The sequence below is a fragment of the Antedon bifida genome, chromosome 9 (assembly GCF_963402885.1).
Source record: "Antedon bifida chromosome 9, ecAntBifi1.1, whole genome shotgun sequence".
Taxonomy (NCBI): domain Eukaryota; kingdom Metazoa; phylum Echinodermata; class Crinoidea; order Comatulida; family Antedonidae; genus Antedon; species Antedon bifida.
Window position 1 is genome coordinate 15882140 of NC_136234.1, and position 24497 is coordinate 15906636.

The 24497-nt window shown below is 33.8% G+C and overlaps 1 protein-coding gene across 1 annotated transcript; it reads left to right on the forward strand.

The window, feature by feature from the left end:
• The first annotated feature begins 73 nt into the window (after positions 1-73).
• LOC144852714 (RAC-alpha serine/threonine-protein kinase-like) lies at positions 74-24181 on the forward strand. Its single transcript, XM_078710669.1, has 14 exons — positions 74-209; positions 3270-3312; positions 3968-4039; positions 13088-13207; positions 13817-13928; positions 14357-14489; positions 14857-14988; positions 16466-16531; positions 17692-17883; positions 18237-18365; positions 19759-19973; positions 20416-20503; positions 20678-20780; positions 21310-24181. The coding sequence occupies exons 3-14, from the start codon at positions 3991-3993 to the stop codon at positions 21390-21392; spliced, it is 1422 nt and encodes a 473-aa protein (XP_078566795.1). The 5' UTR covers positions 74-209; positions 3270-3312; positions 3968-3990; the 3' UTR covers positions 21393-24181.
• Positions 24182-24497: the final 316 nt, after the last annotated feature.

Sequence of the window (24497 nt, forward strand, 5' to 3'; positions counted from 1 at the left end):
TCAGTAAATAGAGGGCAGTACGTTGTTTTGATGTTTGTCGCGATCATGACGTCACTATGACTTGTTCACTGGGATAGCAAAAAGGAGGAAGTGCCCTTCGGTAAGATATCCTCCCAATAATGCTAAACAGGTAAAATATACAATATTTTGGGCCTATCGTACGAGTACATCGAAGTCTTAATATCAAAGGGACGTATGTTTTCTAAAAGGTAAGTACAAAATTATCGTTTACATTATTTAGAACAACCAGATAGGCTAGGCTTGGTTTAGTGTGTGCTGATTGATGATGAGGTGGGGAAGAATGAATGATGAGAGAGAGAGGGATGGGAAGGCTCGCTTCAGCCTTATTTCTTTGGTTCATGAATCATACATGTACCATACACACTACCTACTCCCGAAAAAGAGAATGCAAGGCTAAATTCTACATTTAATTACTCTTGTAAATAGGCCTATTAATATTATATGCTCCACATTTGTTACAATACAGTATATATTTAATTGTAATAAATAATGTCCATAGAAATAGGCCTAGCCTAGACTATAGAGGTATGTGGAGGTATTGCAGGGCCTGGCTAGCCTTTCTTCTAGGTTGGGCCTTTTTAGTTAGTATAGTAGCCTAACTTAGGCCAGTACTAAGGCCTAGTATACTATGATTGACAAGTAATTAGGGATTATATTGTTTGAAGGTTTGCATGGCGAAATCAAATGTTGATATAAGTTTGCGGTACACCATGTATTTCTTTATTCTGACATAAAATCATAGGATCGACGTTTCGATCAATATGCTTTGATCGTCCTCAGGAGTGAGAATGCAGAAAGTCAAAACAACTACAATACCATTGATAATTATCACTACAGCAGCAGGAAACCCACTGACACCTAAAAATACAAAACTACAAGAAATAAACATAGGAACTGTACAATATAAAAGGAATTGGGCAACAACAATGTAGACCTAACCCTATAATGAGATAGATAATCAATCATTTGGTTTAATTGATATGACCAATAGTGAATGGAAACTAGCTAATAGGAGAGCATTGTTCCTGATAGGTGTGAAAAGCAAGGTGAGACAAGCTAAAAAAAACAATAGCATTGTCTCGAAGCTGGGTGTAGACTGGCCAAACAAGACCATGTGTCCAGACAGGATTGTGTAATGTTAATCTTATACAATCAAAAGATTGTCCTAAAGCGCTGATAGAAAAAACAGAAAGAAATTACAAAGAAAAAGGATGGGTTTTTAAGAATGTTTTTGAAAACTATGATAGAGGATGCATTTTTAATAGGATCAGGAAGATTGTTCCACAGTTTAGGAGCTGCAACTGCAAAAGCTCGATCACCATAAGATAACAAATCTTGATGAACAGTGTTGTGTTTGTAGATTTCAAAAGCTTCCCTGGTTCGTCTGGAATGCCAAGAAGGAACGGTAGCAATTAGTTCAGCATCTTTCCAATTAACTCGATGTTGTTGTTTGTGAGAATGCATTAAACTATTGAAGATTTGTCTTGCTCTCCTCTTCAGGCATGGCCTTGATGTTCTTTGAGCCTGGTTTGAAGGTCACGTCCAGTTTGCCCAATGTATACCTTTCCACATTCACATGGGATACAGTATACACCAGGTTGGCTGTGTTTAGATGGTTTGTCCTTTTGTGTTTGGAGACACTGTGACAACTTGTTGACTGCACTGTGAAATACTGCTTGATGAGAAACCATGTATCATGACATGGGCACATGAGGAGGCTTAATACCTTAACTTTTTGTTATAGTCTTTAACACATTTGATCTAGGTTTGGTGTTTTTCACACTCATCACAAAAGTAAATGAGCTAGTCATGAACTCATAAAACAATACAAACGAGAATAGTTTTAAAGCTTTTATTATAGAGCAAATTATGAGCAAAGTCTATTTTGGCCAAACTTACCGAATAAACAATAACCCGTCTCTCCAAAGAGAGATAAAATATGCCCTTATCCCATAATGGTATAGTCCATGAATCTTGTCATGAAAGTAAAGAACGTGCCTGGTCAGTTCATACCAAAAGAGAACTTACTTCAATACCATAGTTTAAAGTATTTGTATTAACAGGTAATACTAACTGTACATTAATCCATAAAATTCCCCTTTTTAGTCTAAATACAGTACAACATTTTTATACCTTTATACTATAGTATTATTTTTGTATACTGGTTATCAACTGGTTTGTGCTACTCAATTGTTCAGCATTTAATTGTCAAAATTCTTTACTTTTATAGCCTTTACAGTTAAATCTATAAAGAAAATACACATTCTTTGAAAATAATAAAAACTACATGTCATTGTCACACACTCACTATTATATTATTATATCTTTACAAAAAGATATTTATTATTTATCAATTCCTTAAATTGAAAAGTAACTGCTCTAAGTAAATTTAATAAAATGTGTAGAAAACAAACAAAATTACATACATGAATGATAATTAGTAGTCAAATTAAATTCAATAAAATATCAGTCAAGGCCTCCAACATTTTAAAATTTTGTTTTAGTTTAATTATGTAATTTAATGTACACGTAACGTAAGACAAAACCAAGTTGTCTAATTTAAAGTATACTGATGTCAGAATTGAATAGGTTTAATAATAATTGATGGTATAGTTAAAGGGGAAGATTATGCATGGATATAGCTAGAGTCTAATTATATGTGTCAAAAAGGTAGTGGGTAGATAGAGAAATAAGTACCAGAGGTTTTAATTATGTGGGTGTTGTGTTGAAATTCGGCAGGGTGGGAGACCTTTAGATCCACTTTTAGTTAGGGTGGGTGGAAGGCTGTGAAGGTGGCTGTCTCTCCGACCACATCTTTCTAACACAATTACTGTACACCATTATATCCATGGCATTTCATCAATTCCTTGCTCCTTTATAAATTAAGCTACACTATCAAACTTTATGTGACAAAAATAAAGTGATGTGCACATACACAGTATAGCCATGATGATGTCATATCACTACCATATTTGGTAGTGTAGAGAGCTTAGACTATAGTGAATGAATGAGTGATTGGTGAATTTTACATTTTTATTTTACTTTTCCGCCACCGTTTTTCCTCCCCAACCCAAAACAAGTTGATCTTCATCAATTTCACTTAGACACCATTGTACTGTTAATAGTAGATACTACCCATGTTTAGTCTAGCTACTCAACCTTCATTTATTGGCTCTTCATTCCAGTTCCAGTAACATTTCCCATTTTTTTTCATTAATTATTAATTGAATATTTCTTTTTTAATTCAGAATTTGTTGAAACACATTTGGTTAAGGATTTATTAACTTTCAGGTAATTTGATAATTGTTTTTATTTTATTTGTTTCTCCAATTTTGAAAAATAACTTGTTAAACTAATTAAAATAAATTTTTCAAAATATTTTAATTTATCATTCTACTGTAGATGTGTGTTTGTTTTAGGTTGTTTACTGGACAATTTTCAATTAAGATTGACAAGTCGTTATGCTGTATGCTGAGATCGAACGATTTGTCACTGATTGATGAGATGTAATATGTTGTGAATAATCGACGCATTGCAATAAATTCCCGGCCAATTGAATCCTTCCTTGTTTGTAGAAAATAAATCCGGCCGGAATGCGAGTAGCGTTTTAGTCCCTGATATTAACCACGCCGAACCTTTATTATTCGTGAGAGAAACTCGCGGCACATCCTACACTCGCCAAATGACAAACAGGAATTGACTGATTGCTGTACAAGCCGAGTTTACAAGCCGGTATTAATGAGTTAATTTATCTTGTCATGTTTACTACTGTGAGGCCTCCTTGCCTTGGCCTAATGATATTCTATTTTGCTCGGCTCTGACAATATTTTCCTTTTTAAGCCTTGTTTTTTTGAAAAATCAGCAACCTGTATTTCAACTCTGCTATTTTGATTCACCTGGAGACTGAAAATCATTTTTTATTTCTTTTTTTTTATTGGATTTCCAGAAGTGTTTCAACGGCTGTGAAAAATGTCTGCAAACGATGTGATTGTGAAGGAAGGGTGGCTATATAAACGAGGTTTGTCTAAATTGTTTTTTTTTTAAATTTTTTTTTATTTAATTGTTAGTTTATTTATATAAATCCAATTTAGAGGCTTATGGACTTGTACTATGACAATGGCAGGATTTTAACCCAGGACTTTGGTTTAGTAAGCACTCATTTTAATTTGACCATAAAGGAAAAAGGTCATTTCCAAATCATAGACCTTATTCTGGACCTTTTTATATTGAGAAATGTTAGTTTAGTTTTTTTAGGCAAAGATCATGTTGCAACCACATTTTTACTCAAAATAAAACCAATGAGATATTTTCTTTTCTAATGATGTCGTCATTATCCACAGAGAGTAGTCGAATGTTTGTCAGTGGTCAAATTGAGACTGCGATTACATTGCAGCTAAAATTTGCTTCACAGAAAATGGGTTTTGAAGATTAAGACCGGAATAAATTTGAATTTTTAAAACCGTATAGAAAGAATTTCAAAATACGTTTTTAAACCGTGTTCAGTAAAAATAGGCCCTCACTGTAGTATTTTGATGATACTGACGACTTGCAATTGGTTTATTAAAAGGAAATATTTTTTACCAGTTTTTGTCTGATGCAGATCTGGGGCAGGAAACAACCAGATATTTTTAGCTAAATAGCTTCAAGTGATTTGAGCATTAATAATTGGGTTGCAGACGTACCATTTCAAGGTTTAAAAGTCTTAGTCATCTTTTAAATATTGTTCTATATTCTTGGATTATCCAGTCACATAGGCCGAAGGAAAATTATATTCTTGATATTTATTTATTTATTTCGGTATAAAAAAACATATACAAAAAGCAGCAGAAACTGAAAGTATTGCATTTACATAAAAACTGAATAAACAGTACACAAAAACATCAAAACATTATCATAGAAAAATATCAATATATTAAGTAATAAAAATACAGTAAAAGTACTATAAAGCAACAGTTTTAAACAGGCTATACAGTAGAGCCTTTTAAAGTGGACACCTCCAGGACCCTCCAAAGTGTCCCCATTGTAGGGTGTCCCCTAAAATAGGAGTACTGTAAGGTCTTAGCTTGATATGTGTGAAAGGGAAGAAGCAGCATACAGTGTATAAACATATGTCAAAGTTGCAAAGATCTATTCAACAGTTTAATATTTGTCATATATTGATAAAGATTTTGTGTTGAATGAGGAGGTTGTTTGGGGGGTGGGGGTGTGGTGAGGGTTGAGGGCAGGGAGGAGTTACTGATAGATTATGTGTTGAAGGCGGACAGCAGAGTCTGTAATGGTGGTGGTACTGTACTTGATACATTATGTATTAAATGGATGGAGTAATGAATGACATTTCATTATGTCATTACTTCTCTGAACTTTCTCAATTACGCAAACTGTCTTGATGGACGTGTACATAAATAGGAGATGTTTACTCAATTTAGAAAATATAAAATTTAATACTTTAAAAACAAAACAATGAAAGTAAATGTACAGGCTGTAGAATCAATGAAAGAATGGATATAAAATTTAAAACTGGTATTTATTGGCTAATAAATCTTGGCCTGATTTCAGTAATAAGACACAAAATAATCAAAATGGATTATTATCAATCTCAATGTGAAAGTTTATTGAAGAAGTTGACAAGACATCTTACAATGTTTTTCTTTTTCCATAGTTTGACCTATTTATCACATTTTAAGTACTACTTTTTTGGTAAAGATACCCCAGATTTGATGTTTATAAGAAACAGTAAATTTTTTTATGATGTTTTTAGAATGTTGTAAAAAGAGCTTATGTGGCCCCTAAACAGTGCCCAGAGGAAAAAATAGGCATTAAAATATGTCGAAAAAGGCTCCAGCTTTGGAGGGCCACTTAGGGTTCCTAAACCAGGGGCCTCAGGTCTCTACGTTACGCCACTAAATCTGTCTCAAAACAAAAAGTACAACTTTCTGTTTTTTTTGTGTGTATGAGATCATGATGGAAATATATATTGTACTGTAAATGTTGGGATTACCCTGTGTGTTGCAGTCTAACTGCAGGTGTGAACGACTCTATAAACAATTTCCATCTTCACTAAATATCCCTCGTCTCGAACTGCCACCAAACTGCTCTCATTCAGCTTTGCACAGCAGTAGTACACAGGGGTAACCACCTAACCTTCTGAAAGTCCTTACTATGAGAGTGTATATCACCAGAACTACGGTTGGTCCGAGGAGAGAATTTAACCTGTGCCGAGTTTATGCCATGCTGCGCCCCTGTCCTGCTCAACCACTCAACTGCATGTACCTTAAAACCAGCGATGTATTTACAAAATTGCAATTTACTATGTAGTGATAAATTATTATTAATTATGTAGTGCAATTTTGTTTGTTTTTACAATGCAAATGTTATGCAATTACTGTTGTTGTTATTACACATTCATTGGACATTCCATTACATGTTGTATCACTCTCTCTCAACTAATTATTAATATTATACTCATCAGGTTTAAACATTCTTGTTTGAAGGAGTGGAAGGACTCATTCACATTCTTTAGATAGGGTAGTATTTTGATACTTGCAGTGTGAGACAAGGATAGGCTGACAACATTCTTCAATACTGTAATTTATTAGCTAATTTTTGTAAATAATTACTAAAAATAGAAATTATAGAAAAATTGTATTATTTGATCGATCTTGTTCTTAGGGTGCAGCTATAGAAATGTAGTTGTTGGGTGTTGGAAAAAAATATTTGGATGTTAGTTTCTTGGATGGGTACTGGGTTAAAAAAGTCTGGGTGCCAAACATTTACTCTTTGGCTAGGTACTCCAAGACTTCAAAGATTACTACATTATGTTGTATTTTGTTAAAATTATGCTGCATGTTTTTCAACTCCACACAGTTTTATAATTGTTGTTCAATTGTTTTGCCAGAAAGGATAAAAAAAAAACAACCTATTTAAATTCTTCTTCTCTCATCCACTTTTCAAAATATTTCAATTAACTTTTAGATGAGTAAAATAAGATGTAAAAACAAAGCCATCTTCGGTAATTGTTCTCATTGTAACATAGTAACAACCCTTGCTACACTTCAGTTGTATTATTCATCTTGCATAAGGATTATTTCAAAATACTTATCCAGCTTAATGTCCAGTCCAGAGGATGTTGTTATGAAAGTCAAGTGTTGATTTACCAAACAGGTTGTTTTTTGTAAAAAGTAGTGTCCAACTAACGACCTGTTCATTTCTTTTCAGCATTTTTTTAAATAGGTTTTTGCAACAAGCAAATCGACAATCATATGTTATTACATTAATAATAATTCTTAATAATATTATTGGAAGTTAACAATCAAATACTTTAAAATCTTAAAATCACAGTTTTATCCATGTCTTCATTTAGAGTGAACTATTTATTGTAAACTATGTTTTTAATTTTAGACCTCTTTTTTTGCATTAAATTCTCAACATCCTGTTTACGGAGAAAGTTGGTGTTAACAAAAATCATAATTTGTGACATATTAGCTCCTGGTGAAAAAAAATGGGATGATTCATGTGACGAGATAAGATCTATTTATGCCTTAAAACGGGAAGCTGTGTGAAATCACGAATTCAGTTTAGTCGATTGGTGATATAAAGAATGTGACTGTTTGTATTGGAAAACATGATCAAGGACTTTGGTTTGAGCACTTCCTCTTTTTAAATTGGATCGTTTATTAAGGAATGTGTTGTAGCAGGCCAATGCTAATAATATTCCAAAATTGTCACTATTGATGTTATGTATTAGAGGAAAAAAATTATTTGAATGTTCAATTTGAGGAGATAAGAAAATTAGAAATGGAAAGTTGAAGAATTGTTTGAGGAAGTAAAAACTCTAGGAAGTAAACAATTTAATTAAGTAGAAACACAGGGAATTAAAACAATTTAAGGAAGTAAAAACACTAGTAAGTGAACAATTTGAAGAAGAAGAAACAGTAGGAAGTAAAAACAGTAGGAAGTAAACAATTTGAGGAAGTAGAAACACTAGGAAGTAAACAATTTAAGGAAGTAGAAATACTAGGAAGTAAAACAATTTAAGGAAGTAGAAAGACTAGAAAGCAAGTAGAAACACTAGAAAGTAAACAATTTGAGAAGTAGAAACACTAGGAAGTAAACAATTTAAGGAAATTAAAATACTAGGAAGTAAAACAATTTGAGGAAGTAGAAACACTAGAAAGTAAACAATTTGAGGAAGTAGAAACACAAGGAAGTAGAAACACTGGGAAGTAAATACAATAGGAAGTAAACAATTTTAGAAAGTAGAAAAACTAGGAAGTAAACAATTTGAGGAAGTAGAAACTCTAAGAAGTAGAAACACTAGAAAATAAAACAATTTTAGGAAGTGAAAGCTCTAGGAAGTAAACAATTTAAAAAAGTAGAAACATTAGGAAGAAAACAATTTGAAGAACACAATGCAAAGTAAAGTTTCGTACTAGAAAAAAAATGGGAAACAGTTTTGAGAACTAGCGTTGTTTGTAATGTTAACAAACATTTAAAGACACAAAGCAAAATGTTTTGGCTAGGTCGAAGTGGTTACTATAAATAACTAAACCATGCTAGCACGAAATTGAACCCTTTTATGAGCTACATATGAAGGATATGATTCACACCAACTACACCGAGGCTTGGTAAACATAAGTCCGCCTTCTGTGATAATTAATTGTTGTTATTGAGATCCTAATTTTACTTTCAGGACTATTTTCAAATTTGACTTCCTTTCAAGCTGTAGTAGAATTACTCACTGTGTTGTGTTTTTTTGTACCTTAATTGAACTTTGATCAACAAGCTGGAACACAGTATTTTGATGTTGCATCATCTGCCGTTACTCCTAGGGATAATCCTAGGGGTAGTGTTGATCATTTTCAACTCATCCTTTAAAGATACATCTTTTGCTGCTTCTTGGAGGCCTGCAGTATACTGTACCATTTCAAAATATACATTGGGCTGATACTATATAGTGCTATAGTATATTGTTCACAATTTGTACCCTACGATGAGAACTCACTAAATGCAACCGATCTGTTTTGGTCCAACAAAAATATTTATTTTTTGATGAATGTCGAAAGTACAGGTGTTAATATTTGTAGGATTAAGGATGTTTTTATTGTTTTGCAAATTCCTATTTCTCCTGAGACAAGTATAATTGAATAGTTCTGCAGATGGTAAGACTCCCAACAAAAGTGAAATAAGGAATTTAAACAGATGTTTAAAGATTGTTATGAAACTCTAAAACCCCCAACCCCCTCTCCAGTTTCCTTCCTCTTTCTCATGGTACTGTATGGTACTTATAATAATATCTTTAGTACTGTATTTATTGCTATTGTTTAAAACTATAAATAATTTAAACCCTGAGCACTATACCAGAACAGTAATCTGTTTCTGTAATAACAGTGATGTAGCCACAAGAAATAAAGTGGTGTGGTTTCGAAGAAAAGGGAACAATCTCTGTTAGGAGATAGGTTGTCAAAGACCTACTGTGAAAAAGTGGTCAGGTTGAAATCTTACTGGTGACTACGGCCCTGAATAATATGATGTGACTAGTACAAGAAGTAAGGTTGCTTGACCTCTCTATTTGAGGAGATTTCTGTGGTCAATTCTTGCCACAGTAGTAGAATATTTCTCAATGGTCAAAAACGTTTAATCAACATCTCTATAATTAACATTTTACGCAATTTTTTTATTTGAAGAAAAACAAAAATAAGCAAAATAATGGAGGGGGAAGAGTGGAGTAATTCCAGTTTCTTATTAAGCTTAAAATGTGTGGTGTACCCAAATATGGTAGTGATATGCCCAAACATGGTATTGACAACACCATGTCCATATGTGGGCACACTTTATTTGTCACATAAAGTTTGATTCCCAGCCTCAAGACTTGTGAGATTACCTTTTTCTATATCGCATTTATTTCCTATGAAGAAATAAAATATTCATTCTCTAATCAAGACTAATCGCTGTACCGGTTGTTTTCACGTTGTTAGTTTTGTTATTATGCAGTTGGATATAAAAAGACAATTACAGTTATTAATTGAATCTATTGAACCTTGTATGAACTTTGACCTTTATCATTTTCGTGTGTTTCCTTATAGTAGCAATTTCTTTTTTTTTCAATTTAATTTATTCTACATTCAGATAATGTAATACAAACAATGATATTGCTAAAAAAAGAATTGAACGTCCATGAACAACTTTTACGACTATTAATTGTCGGGTTAGAACAACAGTAGTCTTGAATTGAAGCTCTGAAGACAAGTGAAAAAGGGAAAAGAGAGAATGTATGAATTCATCCCAATATCCAAACCAAAGTATGGGGATACACCCTCATTGATACCCAGTTGTCGGCCTACTCAGGGACTCTGGAACCTCCAGCCTGTCCTAGTAAAGCTAAAGAAACTGGATAGGATGCATGATAGAAGATCGATCACAAAATTTACAAAAAATAAATTGGTCCTAAGCGATTACCTTCATACAAGCATTTATTTAATACCAATAAAAAAAGGAGCTACACATTTAAAGTTTTATTATCCGTATGATTGTAAATTGTTATCATTTTAAGATAATAATTTCAGACTCGATCTTATTAAGCTTCCACTGTTTTTGAATAATATTTTTTATTTAATTAAACTTAAAGCTCAGGTACAGGCATGAAATTTAAATATAATATTTGATTAATTGTACATAAATCAAATATTTGTAACAGAAATCAAGACGAAAAAACATGAATTTCCTTTAATATGGTGAAATACAAAATTTGGCAAAATTCTACCATAAAAACCAGGAAGACTTTTTTTCAGTAGTTAGGTAGTTAACCTAATGTAATAACATGTCTGGTGACTCCCTAGAAGGTGAAAAAAGATGGTGGATATACGGTGGATAATTTTTGCTATAGCATGAAAATAAAAATCTGAAGTTGAATAAAAATACCAGAAATGTAATATTCAAGTTATATTACCTATATTTAGTCATCTGATAACATTTTTTACCACACCGTTTATTTTTCATAGCTTTTTAAAATGGCTCTCTTTTTACAAAATTTATGCACAAAGGAATAGAGATTTTACTGTGTAATTTGAACTATCCCCCCACTGATAAGAAAGTGCTTATTTTCAACAAGCTCGTGTAACACAAATAAAATCCCAAAAATTATGAAACATAGGGGAAACTATAGATCAATAATTATTGGAATGTATGATCAATAGAAATTTTTTGCCCGCACCTGGCCTTTAAGAAGCTTAGGATTTCTGAAATTAAGAATTCAGATGTTCATCAGTGTGTGTGTACAGTTAAAGTAACAAATATTTACATGAAATGAAGCGAAAATAATCTAATCTGGGGCAAGAGAAAACTTGTTTACTGCACATTCATCTAATCTCTATGCTCTTGTGTTTACATTATTGTGATGTTATTCCTTACTTGACCTAAGAATAGAAGCTGTTTGCGCACTCTTTTCTCTATCAAAGTTGAATAAAAGTGTTTTGCATTCAAACACGTATGGTATAATGCTATATCACTGCACTGCTGGCTGCCGTGAGTTCGTGGAGGGCCTAATCCGAATTTCCTCAGTTTCCAGTTAAGCTTATACACCAGAATAAAAACCTTACCTTTTTGTCACCATTTATATCCAAAGTGTATGAGAGTTATCATTTAAAAGCAGTGGCATATCTAGGATTTTGAAATCCAGAAATAAAAGGGTTATCCTGTTACTGTTCCAATAATTAGGGTTATGTTGTTTTTGTCTGTGCCTGTTCTTGTAAATCAAATATTAAAACTCTTCGAAGTTTTCCATAATTATAAATCTGTTCTGTCGTAAATGGATTACATTGAAAAAAAAAACTATTGTTCACACACAGTAATATCATCATGATGAAATATAAGAACCTGGATGTTTATACTAAGATGGCTCTTAAGGTTATGTTCACATTAAATGATTTTCACGACTACTAATCCTACAGTAATCTTTACATACATAAATGGATTACATAACTACACTACTTTATAATCCTGTTTTCACATTCATCAAATATCATCTTTGCTCTAGCCTATGTTTGAAGTACTAATAGATTATTAACCATAGGTCAAAGGTCAAAAGATTTTTTTGTATTAAGGAGATTACAAAAATACTTAAGAAGCGACTGATGAAAAAACTTGTTATTTGAAAACATTCCTGTTGGCTGTCCTCAAATTTCCCTGACCAGGATATTATAAATAGGTCAGAATGTAGCGTTGTTTTCATTGTGTATGCCTTCAAGCCAATATTGTTTATCACAGCTTATGTCTGGAAAATGTAAATTGCTTTGAATGCTTTTAATATGAATAGTATAATGCGATTAATGAACATGTTTTCTTTCGTTGAATGCCTCAAGCTGCTGAAAGTGAAATATTAACTGCATATTTTATCCATGTTTTGATTAATCACCACTGTCGTGTATTAGAAATCAAATTGTGGGTGCTTTATGTGTTGAGATGTATAGTAGTTTTCATAGATAAACAAAAGTTTTGATACCTCGGGTCGCAAGAATATGCATTAATTAACTTTCTGCGTTCATATTTTAACGTATATATTGCAATGCATTGCAACATGCATGTTTCATGGTGCGTTAACATGGACAACTCCTAAAAATATCTTACATTTTAAGTGAAGATGCAATGTTCATCAATACTGTTTTCAGAATTAAATTATAATATGTACAAAAACAATTAGTTCACTATGGCAGCAGGTGTACTACGTTGTACAATAGTGCTCAGCAGGCCATTAGTGCATAACAGTTTTTGAAGTCGGTAACATTTCTATTTATAACAACTATCCTCAGTATCCTTTACAACTGTATTTTTCTTAGTGAACTGAGTAATATCACTACTTCCATTCCTCATACTATACCTCCTCCTACATGCATTCCATTCTTCCTGCTTTCTCCTCGCAACTTCCACATTTTCATGAATCGGTCTTTCAGCAGCATTTTAACTTTGTCGTCATTTCTAAGAAATTACAATATCAATCTATAGTATCAAACTTGTTTACTATATTAAATACTATATCTAACAAAATGTATAATTTCCATTATTTTTTGCGCAGGTGAGTATATAAAAAATTGGAGACCCCGATATTTCCAATTGAAGGCTAACGGTTCATTCATTGGCTACAAGGAACGGCCTACCGCAGTTACAGAGAGACTGAACGAATTTGACGTTGCGAGTAAGTTTGTTTTTTGTATTCTACTTTTGTGCTATGCAGAGGTGTAGTAAGAGAAGTGAAGGAGGTGGGTGTTAATAAGTTAAGTGTGGGTAAAATAATGGTTTTTGTAAATTATAGCGAATAAAATACAGGTTAATAATATTGGTACACCATGTGTTGTAAAAAGAGAAATTAAATTGAGAATGTCTACAAAACAATGGTATTTCTGGTTTTGTAGTGTGTTCTGTTGAAATTGGGCTGCGTGGGAGATTTTTAAATATAAGCTTTAGGCTGGGTGGTAGTCTTTAGAAGGCAAGTGCCCAAACCCATATGATCTTCACCAAAGCATAAATGCAATTTAGTGGTATTATTTTCATTATCGGTATATTTATTTATAAAATTGCTCATAAAAATATACATGGCAACCCAAGGCTGAATTGCATATGATTGATAAAATACAGAAATATAATTTTATTTACACAAAGTACAGACAGAAAAAAAAAGTAAGCTTAGGGTATATTATTAAAAGTTATGGGTTTAATCTGATGTTATAAATAGTAATCTTCTTTAGGGCGAGTATGTTATGCTAATTTCATTACGGTTAAAAAGAGAATATTGCTCATTTTTCAGGATGTCAAATATTAAAAACGGAGAAACCGAAAGCAAATACATTTCTGCTACGTTGTCTTCAATGGACAACAGTTATTGAACGAACATTTCATGTTGATTCACCTCAAGAAAGGTAAGTGCTTATAAATATTTGCATAACATATGTTGGTTCAGTCATATAATTGTTTGTAATTAGGCCAAAAAAAAAAACATACTTGTTAAGTGTCACCGCCCGCTCCTGATTATCCAGCCACCTCTCCCCTTTTTTCCTCCCATATACGACGGAAAGTTTCGCAGCCCGGCCCAGCCCCAGAGCAGGGCTCGAAATTCACGCTAACAAACTAGCATTTTGCTAGTAGATTCTTCATAATTGCTATTTAAAAATGTCAAAACTAGCAAATGTTTGCTAGTGTAATTTTTTTTTAAATACGTACTTTGTGCCTCTGCTAATGTGAGAGTTTCCATAAATGGATTTGATAGGAAGACACTCATTTATGCTTTTGACTAAAGTGTCTAGAGGGAGATCCACCTGTATTATGTTAATTTTCTTGCTTGTTACAGAGAAGCATGGGTACAAGCAATTCAGAATGTAGCAGACTCTATAAAAAGCCAGGACCAGAAACAAGTAGAAACCGTGGAATTAAAAGGCGAGGGTGATCGATCGTCCATTATATCTAGCACTACACATAAAGTGGTGAGTTCTTGTTTGGTTGTATTGGCTGAGGGATCATGATTAGTTTACTGCAGTAACTACATTTTTTACTGCAGCAACGTATGATTTCAGTTTGTTTCAGTTTGCAACTTTATAAAGCAGTCATTGCAAAAAACAGTGTGCATGTTTATCCTAAAGAGCTTCCTGTATGTAATTGCACAAAGAAATGTTGATACCACAACTACAGTATAATATATTTACATGGTCCCTAACTATCATGCAACATTTTGCACGTAAGACTATGAAGCAACTTTTGCTTGTTTGATAAAAAAGAAATCAGTTTTGGTGATAGCTTTCAAAATTACCCCAATTTCTTTATAAAACTATCATTTCTTTTTATTATTAACAGACAATGGAGGACTTTGAATTTTTAAAAGTTCTTGGAAAAGGAACATTTGGAAAGGTGTTGCTAGTACGAGAAAAAGCTTCTGCCGACTTTTATGCAATAAAGATTCTAAAGAAAGGTGTTATAGTAGCAAAGGTAGGAGACACCATCATCATCATAATAATCATGTCAATCTTCTCCTTCTGAGCGTCTCTCACTCACTTCTTGATGCTGCTCCACTTTTCTTACAGAGGTTATACTATCACTCTTTGCCTGCTTCTCTGCCTCTCCACTTTTCTTACAGAGGTCATACTGTCACTCTCTTCCTGCTTTTCCATTTCTCCCAGCTGTTGCATCTCTCTCACTTCTCTTATAGAGGTCATACTGTCTCTTTCTTCCTGCTTTTTCATCTCTCCTACTTGTCTTACAGAGGTCATACTGTCACTGTCTTCCTGCTTTTCCATCTCTCCCACTTCTCTTACAGAGGTCATACTGTCTCTTTCTTCCTGCTTTTCCATCTCTCCCACTTTTCTTACAGAGGTCATACTGTCACTGTCTTCCTGCTTTTCCATCTCTCCCACTTCTCTTACAGAGGTCATACTGTCTCTTTCTTCCTGCTTTTCCATCTCTCCCACTTTTCTTACAGAGGTTATACTGTCACTCTTTGCCTGCTTCTCTGCCTCTCCACTTTTCTTACAGAGGTCATACTGTCACTCTCTTCCTGCTTCTCTGCCTCTCCCACTTTTCTTACAGAGGTTATACTGTCACTCTTTGCCTGCTTCTCTGCCTCTCCACTTTTCTTACAGAGGTTATACTGTCACTCTTTGCCTGCTTCTCTGCCTCTCCACTTTTCTTACAGAGGTCATACTGTCTCTTTCTTCCTGCTTTTCCATCTCTCCCACTTTTCTTACAGAGGTTATACTGTCACTCTTTGCCTGCTTCTCTGCCTCTCCACTTTTCTTACAGAGGTCATACTGTCACTCTCTTCCTGCTTTTCCATCTCTCCCACTTCTCTTACATAGGTCATACTGTCACTCTCTTCCTGCTTTTCCATCTCTCCTACTTCTCTTACAGAGGTTATACTGTCACTCTTTGCCTGCTGTTCCATCTCTCCCACTTCTCTTACAGAGGTCATACTGTCACTCTCTTCCTGCTTTTCCATCTCTCCTACTTCTCTTACAGAGCTTCCTGCTTTCCATCTCTCCTACTTCTCTTATAGAGGTTATACTGTCACGCTTTGCCTGCTGTTACATCTCTCCCACTCCTTAGAGATCATACTGTCACTCTTTGCCTGCTTCTCCACCTCCCCTCTTACACAGGTTATACTTTCACTCTTTCCATGATGCTGCTCTGTCTCTCCACTTCTCCTCTTACAAAACATTTTACTATCACTCTTTCCATGATGCTGCTTTCCTCTCCCACTGCTACTCACAGAGGTTATACTGTCACTCTTTCCATGATGCAGCTTCATCTCTCCACCTCTCCTCTTACAGGGGTTGTACTATCACTCTTTCCATGATGCACTCTCCGCCTCTTCTCTTACAGAAGTCATGATGCATGCTCTACCTCTTTTCTTCCTGTCATGTACAGTGTGTTTTAATTTTTTATAATTTGATGCTTTTTGAATTCATAGGACGAGGTTGCACATACACTAACAGAAAACCGTGTCTTAAAATCGACAAGGCATCCTTTCCTTACAGTAAGTCATAATCAGTTTTTGTGAATGTGTACAAAGAATCTAGCATAGTTATTAAAATATTATTCTTCTACCACTTCTAACTACCGCCACCACAAAAGTTTCTAGTTTCTGTGGCTGTATTCACCAATCAAACTTTAAAGCCCCCTTCCCTACGTTTTTTAGATCTAATTTAAGATCAAAAACTATATTTAATGTAAAAATAATACTATATGGTCCTATTGCGATAACTTTTTTCGTCTTTAAACGGTTAAAAATGTGAAAAATAAGTCGATTCTAATAATTATAGCGGCCCGCTATAAATCTCAAAATGCATTGCGCGCGGATTGATATTTTTGTTTTTCACCTGTAATTCGCCCGCTTTTCGATCGATCGTGAGGCCAAAACAAATGGAAGACTCCTAACTTTTCAGCGAAAATACCGGGTTTTCCCCGATTTGTATCAACGGAGTCTGGCAAAAATAGAAAGACAATTAATGCAGCAACTATACAACGTCAGGCTAGGTATATAGCTAGCGTACGATGTTCGTACGTTACCGATGTTTACCAGCTAGGCCTACAAAACTAAGCCTAGCTAGGCTAGGCCTAAGACCGTCCACGAGAGGTCGATCGCCACGAGCTACTTAGGTAGTGCATTGTTTCTCACTTTTTATCATAATTTACCATAAAACGTACATTTAAGACAAGGAATGACATGGTTTAATGTTTTTAAAGTGATATATATGTATTATTTTCCAAAAAACGTCCGAAATTGCAGGGAAGGGGTCTTTAATATAAGGAAAACACTTTACCGTTCAAATATTCTTCTCACTTTAAAGCTCTGTCTACACTATCAAACTAGTTTGACAAAAAAAGTGTGATGTGCCCAAATATGGTATGGTAAATATGATAAGTGATATGACATCATCATGTCCATATATGGGCACATCACACTTGTTTCGTCACATGAAAGTTGATAGTGTAGGAAGAGCTTTAAAGTGACTTTAAAGGGATAATTCTTATTTAATGACTTAAAAGAAATTGTTCACGTTTGATAGGTGAATACGACCACTGATTTGTGCAAAGTTTGTTATACCCATCCATTATTTATTCTACCATTGCTACTTGGTATTCATAGTTTATCAAAAACATTATATGTTTGTTTATTTATTCTTTTTTTTTCAGTCTTTAAAGTATTCATTCCAAACACCAGACAGGCTGTGTTTTGTAATGGAGTATGTAAATGGAGGCGAGTTATTTTTCCATTTGTCTAGGATGCGAGTGTTTGATGAAAGTCGAACACGGTTTTACGGTGCGGAGATCATCTCTGCATTAGCATACCTTCATGAATGTAATGTTATCTACAGAGATCTTAAGGTACATAAATTTGATTTTTAAAATTAAATTAGGCCTTAAAAAATTGTATGCTGTCTACAGATACATTTCGTGATGTTACATTAGTCATATTGATCTAATACTATGTAAATATTATAGATAATATGCTAGGCCTATGCCTTACTGAGGCCTTACAGGTAAACTTTTTTCCACCCGCCCTTCCCAAACAAATTTTAGAACAATTGACAAACAATTTTTTAGGCCTAGTTAATAATTTAAGAATGCTTGTTGTGTAAGTTATGAGCTTATGCATGTATACACACACCATTTTTGTTTGCGCCAAAAAGTTCTCAATTGACTAGTTTCATATATAAAAATGTTTGTTTTGTTCGTAGCTTGAAAATTTGTTGTTAGATAAAGATGGCCATATAAAAATCACAGATTTTGGTCTTTGTAAAGAGGCAATTTCTTACGGAGACACAACTAGAACATTTTGTGGAACGCCAGAATACTTGGCTCCTGAGGTATGTATACATTGCTTCATTACCCAACTTTCGTCCCTGTTCAATTTACTATTGTTTTATTAACCTTTAAACTTCACTCTAAACTGTTTTCTTTGTATCAATTTGATCATTTCTTCTTTGGATTTTCACAGCTTCATTAATTTATTTTTATTGAGTCTTATATCATTTCATATTAATTAATTAGTTTGTGATTTCAGCAGAACAAATAATGACTGTTTATGAGTGGGATGGGGAAAGTATTGATATTAAGATTGACTTGTCTATTTGGGTGTTTTAGAGGCAAGTTGAATATGACGGGCTTTCATCGAATGAAAATATTCTCCCCTTTCTGTCAGTCAGAAAGTCATGTAATTATAACAATGAATATAACATTATATATATAACAGTAGTTATTTTAATTATTTACAAAATCCTCAGTAATTATTGTAATTATACTTATGAAGCATGAAGATAAAATAACAGGCAATGTTTTAAAATGCTGAAAAACTCGACAAAGATAAAGCATGTGTTGGCGGCTATAAATCAGTAATCTAGACATCATGTGCTTGCGAGTCCATTGGGAATCCTAGTTGGTCGGAAAAACAACGGTTGTTAGGCATGATTTACCGTCTCACCGCAGCGTAGGCACTTAATGCATTGTAAAGTCTAATTGTTACTTATATGTCACGTTTCTCATTCTCAATTTTGTTTTTTCTGTCGGGAGATTGATTTTTGGTTTTTTTTTTCTGAAGTATTAAAAAAGCAGAATTGTGACTGCTATTTTTATTAATGATGCAGTGTTTTGTTGACAGTGTATACAGAATAAGCAATCTGAAGAGTTTAAGTTCAAATTTTGTATTTGTCACTTTTTCACCCTTACATGCATATTTTTGATTCCCCTCCAAGATGATTTCAACTGCAACTCATTTCGCATATTAATTTCAATACATTTTGCAAGGCATTTCCCAATCTTCTTTTTTGCCTTTCCATTGATATTTTCTAAAACAATTACCTAAACTAATTTAAATAGAGTTAAAGCTCTGTCTACACTATCTTTATGTGACAAAAAATGTGATGTGCCCATATATGGACATGATGATGTCTTATCACTACCATATTTGGGCATAAACTACCCTATTTGAGCACATCACACTTTTTTGTCAAACTTGCTTGATAGTGCAGACAGAGTAAGGTAGTGTTCATTGTATATAAGCTTATAATAATAATGTGCAAATCATGAAATATTTGGCCTATTAAATGTACACTGTCGGGGACACTGCACATTCCAGTGAAATAAACATTGACCTACATATATTGTTTTACAGACAACCTTATTCAAGAGGACACTTTCTTGGGTTTTATCTTATAATTCAAGTATTTAAACAACACTGATTCAAACTAATTTTGCCACTAGGTTTTGGAAGACAATGATTATGGGCGTGCCGTGGATTGGTGGGGTACTGGTGTGGTTATGTACGAAATGATGTGCGGCCGGCTGCCGTTTTACAACCGCGACCATGAGATATTATTTGAAATGATCTTATCCGTTGAAGTGAAATTTCCAAGCCGCCTATCTGATGAATCTAAGAGCTTGTTATGTGGAATGTTAAGGAAAGATCCAAAATTAAGGTAAATTCATCTTTGTTGCATAGACACCACAAACTGTATAAAAACTGAAGTGAGTGAATGGCAAAGCAGTTAAGGCAGTTGAACCGTTATCAATAGTCTTAGCAAGGGTTCAAAGTTTGCTCCACAGTTCTTGTGGTTGAACAAGTCTTCTCAGATAAGGATTATACACCATAGGTCCAGTGTACACTCGTATGCACAACCTAGTACATCTTCTAGGGAGTTACCATAGTGTACTGTCGTGGACAGACAAAATAATGCCGTAATTGGCAGCACCGACGTGACATGACCCGTAGAGGAGAAGCATGTACTTGAAAAGTACACAGCGCATTGAAACGACATTGTTTGTGGAATGCGCTATATAAATATATTAAAACAATTCATTTGTTGTGTACTGGATTATGAACCGTTAAGGAGAACAAAATTATTTGTTGTTTGTTTACAGATTAGGATGTGGTCCAACAGACGCAAAGGAGATCATGAACCATGCTTTCTTTGCATGCATTAATTGGCAGGAATTATATGATAAAAAGGTGAGTTGAACTTTTTCATTAAACAATTTATCATTACATTTCACTGCTCAAATGCAATAGAACACCTCCTTTGCAACGCTCTTGTTAAAGGACTCTTTCTTGTGAAACAAACTTTGTTGGTTCTGTAAGGTTATTTTACTGTAGCATTGACGCATTCATATTTATTTGTTGTAGGTTGAACCGCCATTCAAACCTCAAGTCACATCAGCCACTGATGTACGTTATTTTGACGAGGAATTTACTGCAGAACCAGTTGAGCTTACACCACCAGACCAAGGTATTAACCTATTTCGTAGTTTCAATTATTAATTATAATGATAATAATGTGTCTGGAAACATAATCCCATTTGTTGCAGCCAGTATCAGCACAGTTGTGTTGTATCTACCAGGTACCCATTTGTACACCTGGATATTAGAAATAATCAATATCTACCAATCCTTATGTAATTAGTTAAATGCGGTACATAAATTCTCATGTCATTAGTCTTTGTACCAGGTGAGGCCTGGTTTACCCCTTACATGTTGACAATATCTTGACTAGACTGCGGACAGTCACAACTTAACTCAATGACATCGGTCTGGGTTTAAAAAAAATTAAAATATAATATTCTGTGTCTTCACAAGAAATCCACAAGTTTGTATTAGATACCATGTCAACATTTTTCTACTGCAGTAACTACATTTTGTCATACACATCGTCATCAGTGACTGCCTCATAAGAAAAAGGAGTTACTGCAGTAACTGCAGTATAATAGTTTTGACATGATCCCTTTAATCGTTTGTCTATTTATGTTTGTTCTCTGCAGCTGATTCTGAATCACACCTAAGTGATGACAAACCACATTTTGCAAGTTTTTCATATCAAGAAGAAAAAGGCATAAAGAAATGAACACTTTGTCAATATCTAAGATCATCAGTTAGTTGTCACCAAAGACATCTGGTGGTATATGGATCATCTGGTGTAAGAAAACCAGATGTTACTTCTAACAACTGGTGATGTTTTGATCATCTGGTGATGTTTGGATTATGTTATTGAAGATCATCAGATGTTTTGCCAGAGGATTGAAGAACATTTAATATTTTGTTGATCCTCTGGTGTTAAGATCACCAGTTGTACCTCAGATCATCCATTGTTTATCTCCAAGTGCAGCCCTCTCAAAGAATATATTTGTTTTTTATTTGTTTTTGCGTGTTGTCAAGAACTTCAGAATATCTTCAAAGATAATGGTAATACTTAAAGCAAATGATATCAAGTTGTGCATCAGTTTAACATTTTACCAGAATGCTATCAAGAGTTACCTGATGATTTGTGGGTTACCAGAATGTTATCAAGAGTTTACCTGATGATTTGTGGGTTACTAGAATGTTATCAAGAGTTTACCTGATGATTTGTGGGTTACCAGAATGTTATCAAGAGTTTACCTGATGATTTGTGGGTTACCAGAATTTTATCAAGAGTTATTGATGATTTGTGGGTTACCAGAATGTTATCAAGAGTTTACCTAATGATTTGTGGGTTACCAGAATGTTATTAAGAGTTTACCTGATGATTTGTGGGTTACCAGAATGTTATCAAGAGTTTACCTGATGATTTGTGGGTTACCAGAATGTTATCAAGAGTTATTGATGATTTGTGGGTTACCAGAATGTTATCAAGAGTTATTGATGATTTGTGGGTTACCAGAATGTTATCAAGAAATACCGATGATTTGTGGATTACCGGAATGTTATTTTGGAGTGACCAAATGACCAAAACTTCTGGTGACTGCTTCAGTCTATACATAACATCTGGTTTCCCTCAAAGTGGCAAAAATGGTCCAGACTTGTGGCGACTGCTTTCCGTCAGGGTTGCTAAATCACAAACACTTTTTTTTGTTCTTCTGAATAGGGTTGCCAATTGGGTTTTGCTGTTTTTGGACTGAGACCAGAGTTGCTTGTTTACTATTACACAAGCATCTTGTAGTTATTTTTTTGCATTGTCTGGATTTATTTACCAAAATCAATGCCAACTGTTTATCAGAATACTTAGATGGTTTATGAGTGTGATATTTAAGTGAATTTGTCAATGATTTTCTTGATTATTATGTGATTCTTAAGCCTGTCACTTGGACGATAGTGTAATCTCTACTCTACATCATCCCTTGAATTATCCTGGCTTACATACCTGAATGAATACTGGACCTAAATAACTTGTACAGATATAAGCATAAAAGCAGTAATTATTAAGTCTGTAAATAGACGTGTATCGGTTAATTGAAAAAAATGGTAAAATACAAATTTATTTTTCATTTTGCTAAACCTTTTATTGACATTTTTTATTGAAAATGAAACACTGTACATGTTTGGTATTTATTTTTTTTATATATTATATGTTTCGCAACCTAGATCGTAGTATTCTGTTTAGCATGTGGGTAGTAGGTTTGTATGTGTGATTTTTAATTAATTTTGTCTCCTGGGACCAGATGAGTCTTAAAAAGAAACTTTTTTTTTTCTTAAATTCAATTGAAAGCTAACATAACTATTAACATTTTTGGATATAAAACAAATTACTTTTTAAGTTTTTAACAGCTTAGCTAAATTCAAATTTAAACAAATTTATCACATTGTAATATTTGCTATTTACTAATTGTTTCAAATCAAACAATAAAGTGGTGGTTGTTGGACCCTTGTTTTTATTGTTTTATCCTTGTGTGTACAGTAAGCAAAGTAGGAATAATCTAGTGGACTAATTACAACTGTACTTATTGCTGTCATTACAAATTCTGTATACAGAATTCAGAGTTTGATTTAAACTCAGGACTGGGTATAACTTCTTTTTTTTTTTTTTACACCATATTTAATGAGGGTGATCCATCCAGCAATTGCTGATCATTAGGGACCCTCAGAGGTTCACAAGACAAACATCTACACAAGATGCTCTACATAAACAAAGTCTTATTACAAGTCTTTGGGAGTGGATTTGTAATTTTGTCCTTAGAAAAAATTCCTCACATATGACGGGACTTGAACCCAGGACCCTTTGAGTGGTAGCCAAGCATCATAACTGTGAGCCTAACGTTATTGGGGATAGGCTTTACCCAAATTGGTCATTTTTGGATGAACTTTTGTTGAAATTCAGGGATGGGCTTAATGTATATTGGTGTTCAAAACCAGATAACTCACTTTTACTTTAGTGAAATATGGTAAATTACGGTAAATTAATTTAAGGCAATTTAATAGTGTGGAAAAAACATTTTTTCCTGATTAAAAGTTAAATTGTTTGCTTACAATCTTAATAAATTTCCTATTTAAGTACTTGAAAGCATTGTTGATAACCTTTCAAGGTAAAGAATATCGTTAGTTGTTGAAGTTTATTTTCAACTTTATATTTAACTCATCTCATTTATTACGATGAGTCTGTCTGCTTATTAAGTGTGTTCAGGGTTGTAAGTCAATGTAGTCCATGTTCACTTGATCACAATGTTCGCTATAAACTTAAATGACAAAAAATGTTTGCCTGTTTATTTACAATGTGAATGTAATTATAATTATTAGTCTGAGCATGCGGGTGCATGCTGTAATTTAAGACTAGCCTACTTTGTATCCATATTCCCCCTACCCCATCTCCCCCCAAAAAAATTATTGTACAAAATTTTCTGAAGTAAAATTAAACTGTCGACTCGCTGTTGGCTGTTTCAGTATGTCAATACATTTTGCCTGATTTTATTTTTTGTCTTCTTGTTGTTCATATTAGTATTTAAAGTTTAATTCACAAAATACATAAAAGATAGACAGTAATATACATCATTGTAATGATATAATTTTCAAGTTATCATTCTGAATTTTTCAGTGTAAATAAGTATTTTCTTTGGCATCCGTTTCTCTATGGAATGCGTTGCCTATTGAAATCCGTCAGGCTACTTCCACCAGTGTCTTCAAATCTCTCCTCAAAACCCACCTTTTTAATTTGTAATTTTTCTAAATTTTCTGTCTTTGTAAAGCGCATTGAGGCTTT

What these genes read in the sequence shown, in the direction of transcription:
- LOC144852714 (XM_078710669.1), top strand. Translation starts at nt 3,991, where the DNA reads ATGTCTGCAAACGATGTGATTGTGAAGGAAGGGTGGCTATATAAACGA. An exon ending in GTTGATTCACCTCAAGAAAG is followed by an intron (nt 13,929 to 14,356) that starts GTAAGTGCTTAT and finishes TGCTTGTTACAG; the next exon opens with AGAAGCATGGGTACAAGCAA. An exon ending in GCTTACACCACCAGACCAAG is followed by an intron (nt 20,781 to 21,309) that starts GTATTAACCTAT and finishes TGTTCTCTGCAG; the next exon opens with CTGATTCTGAATCACACCTA.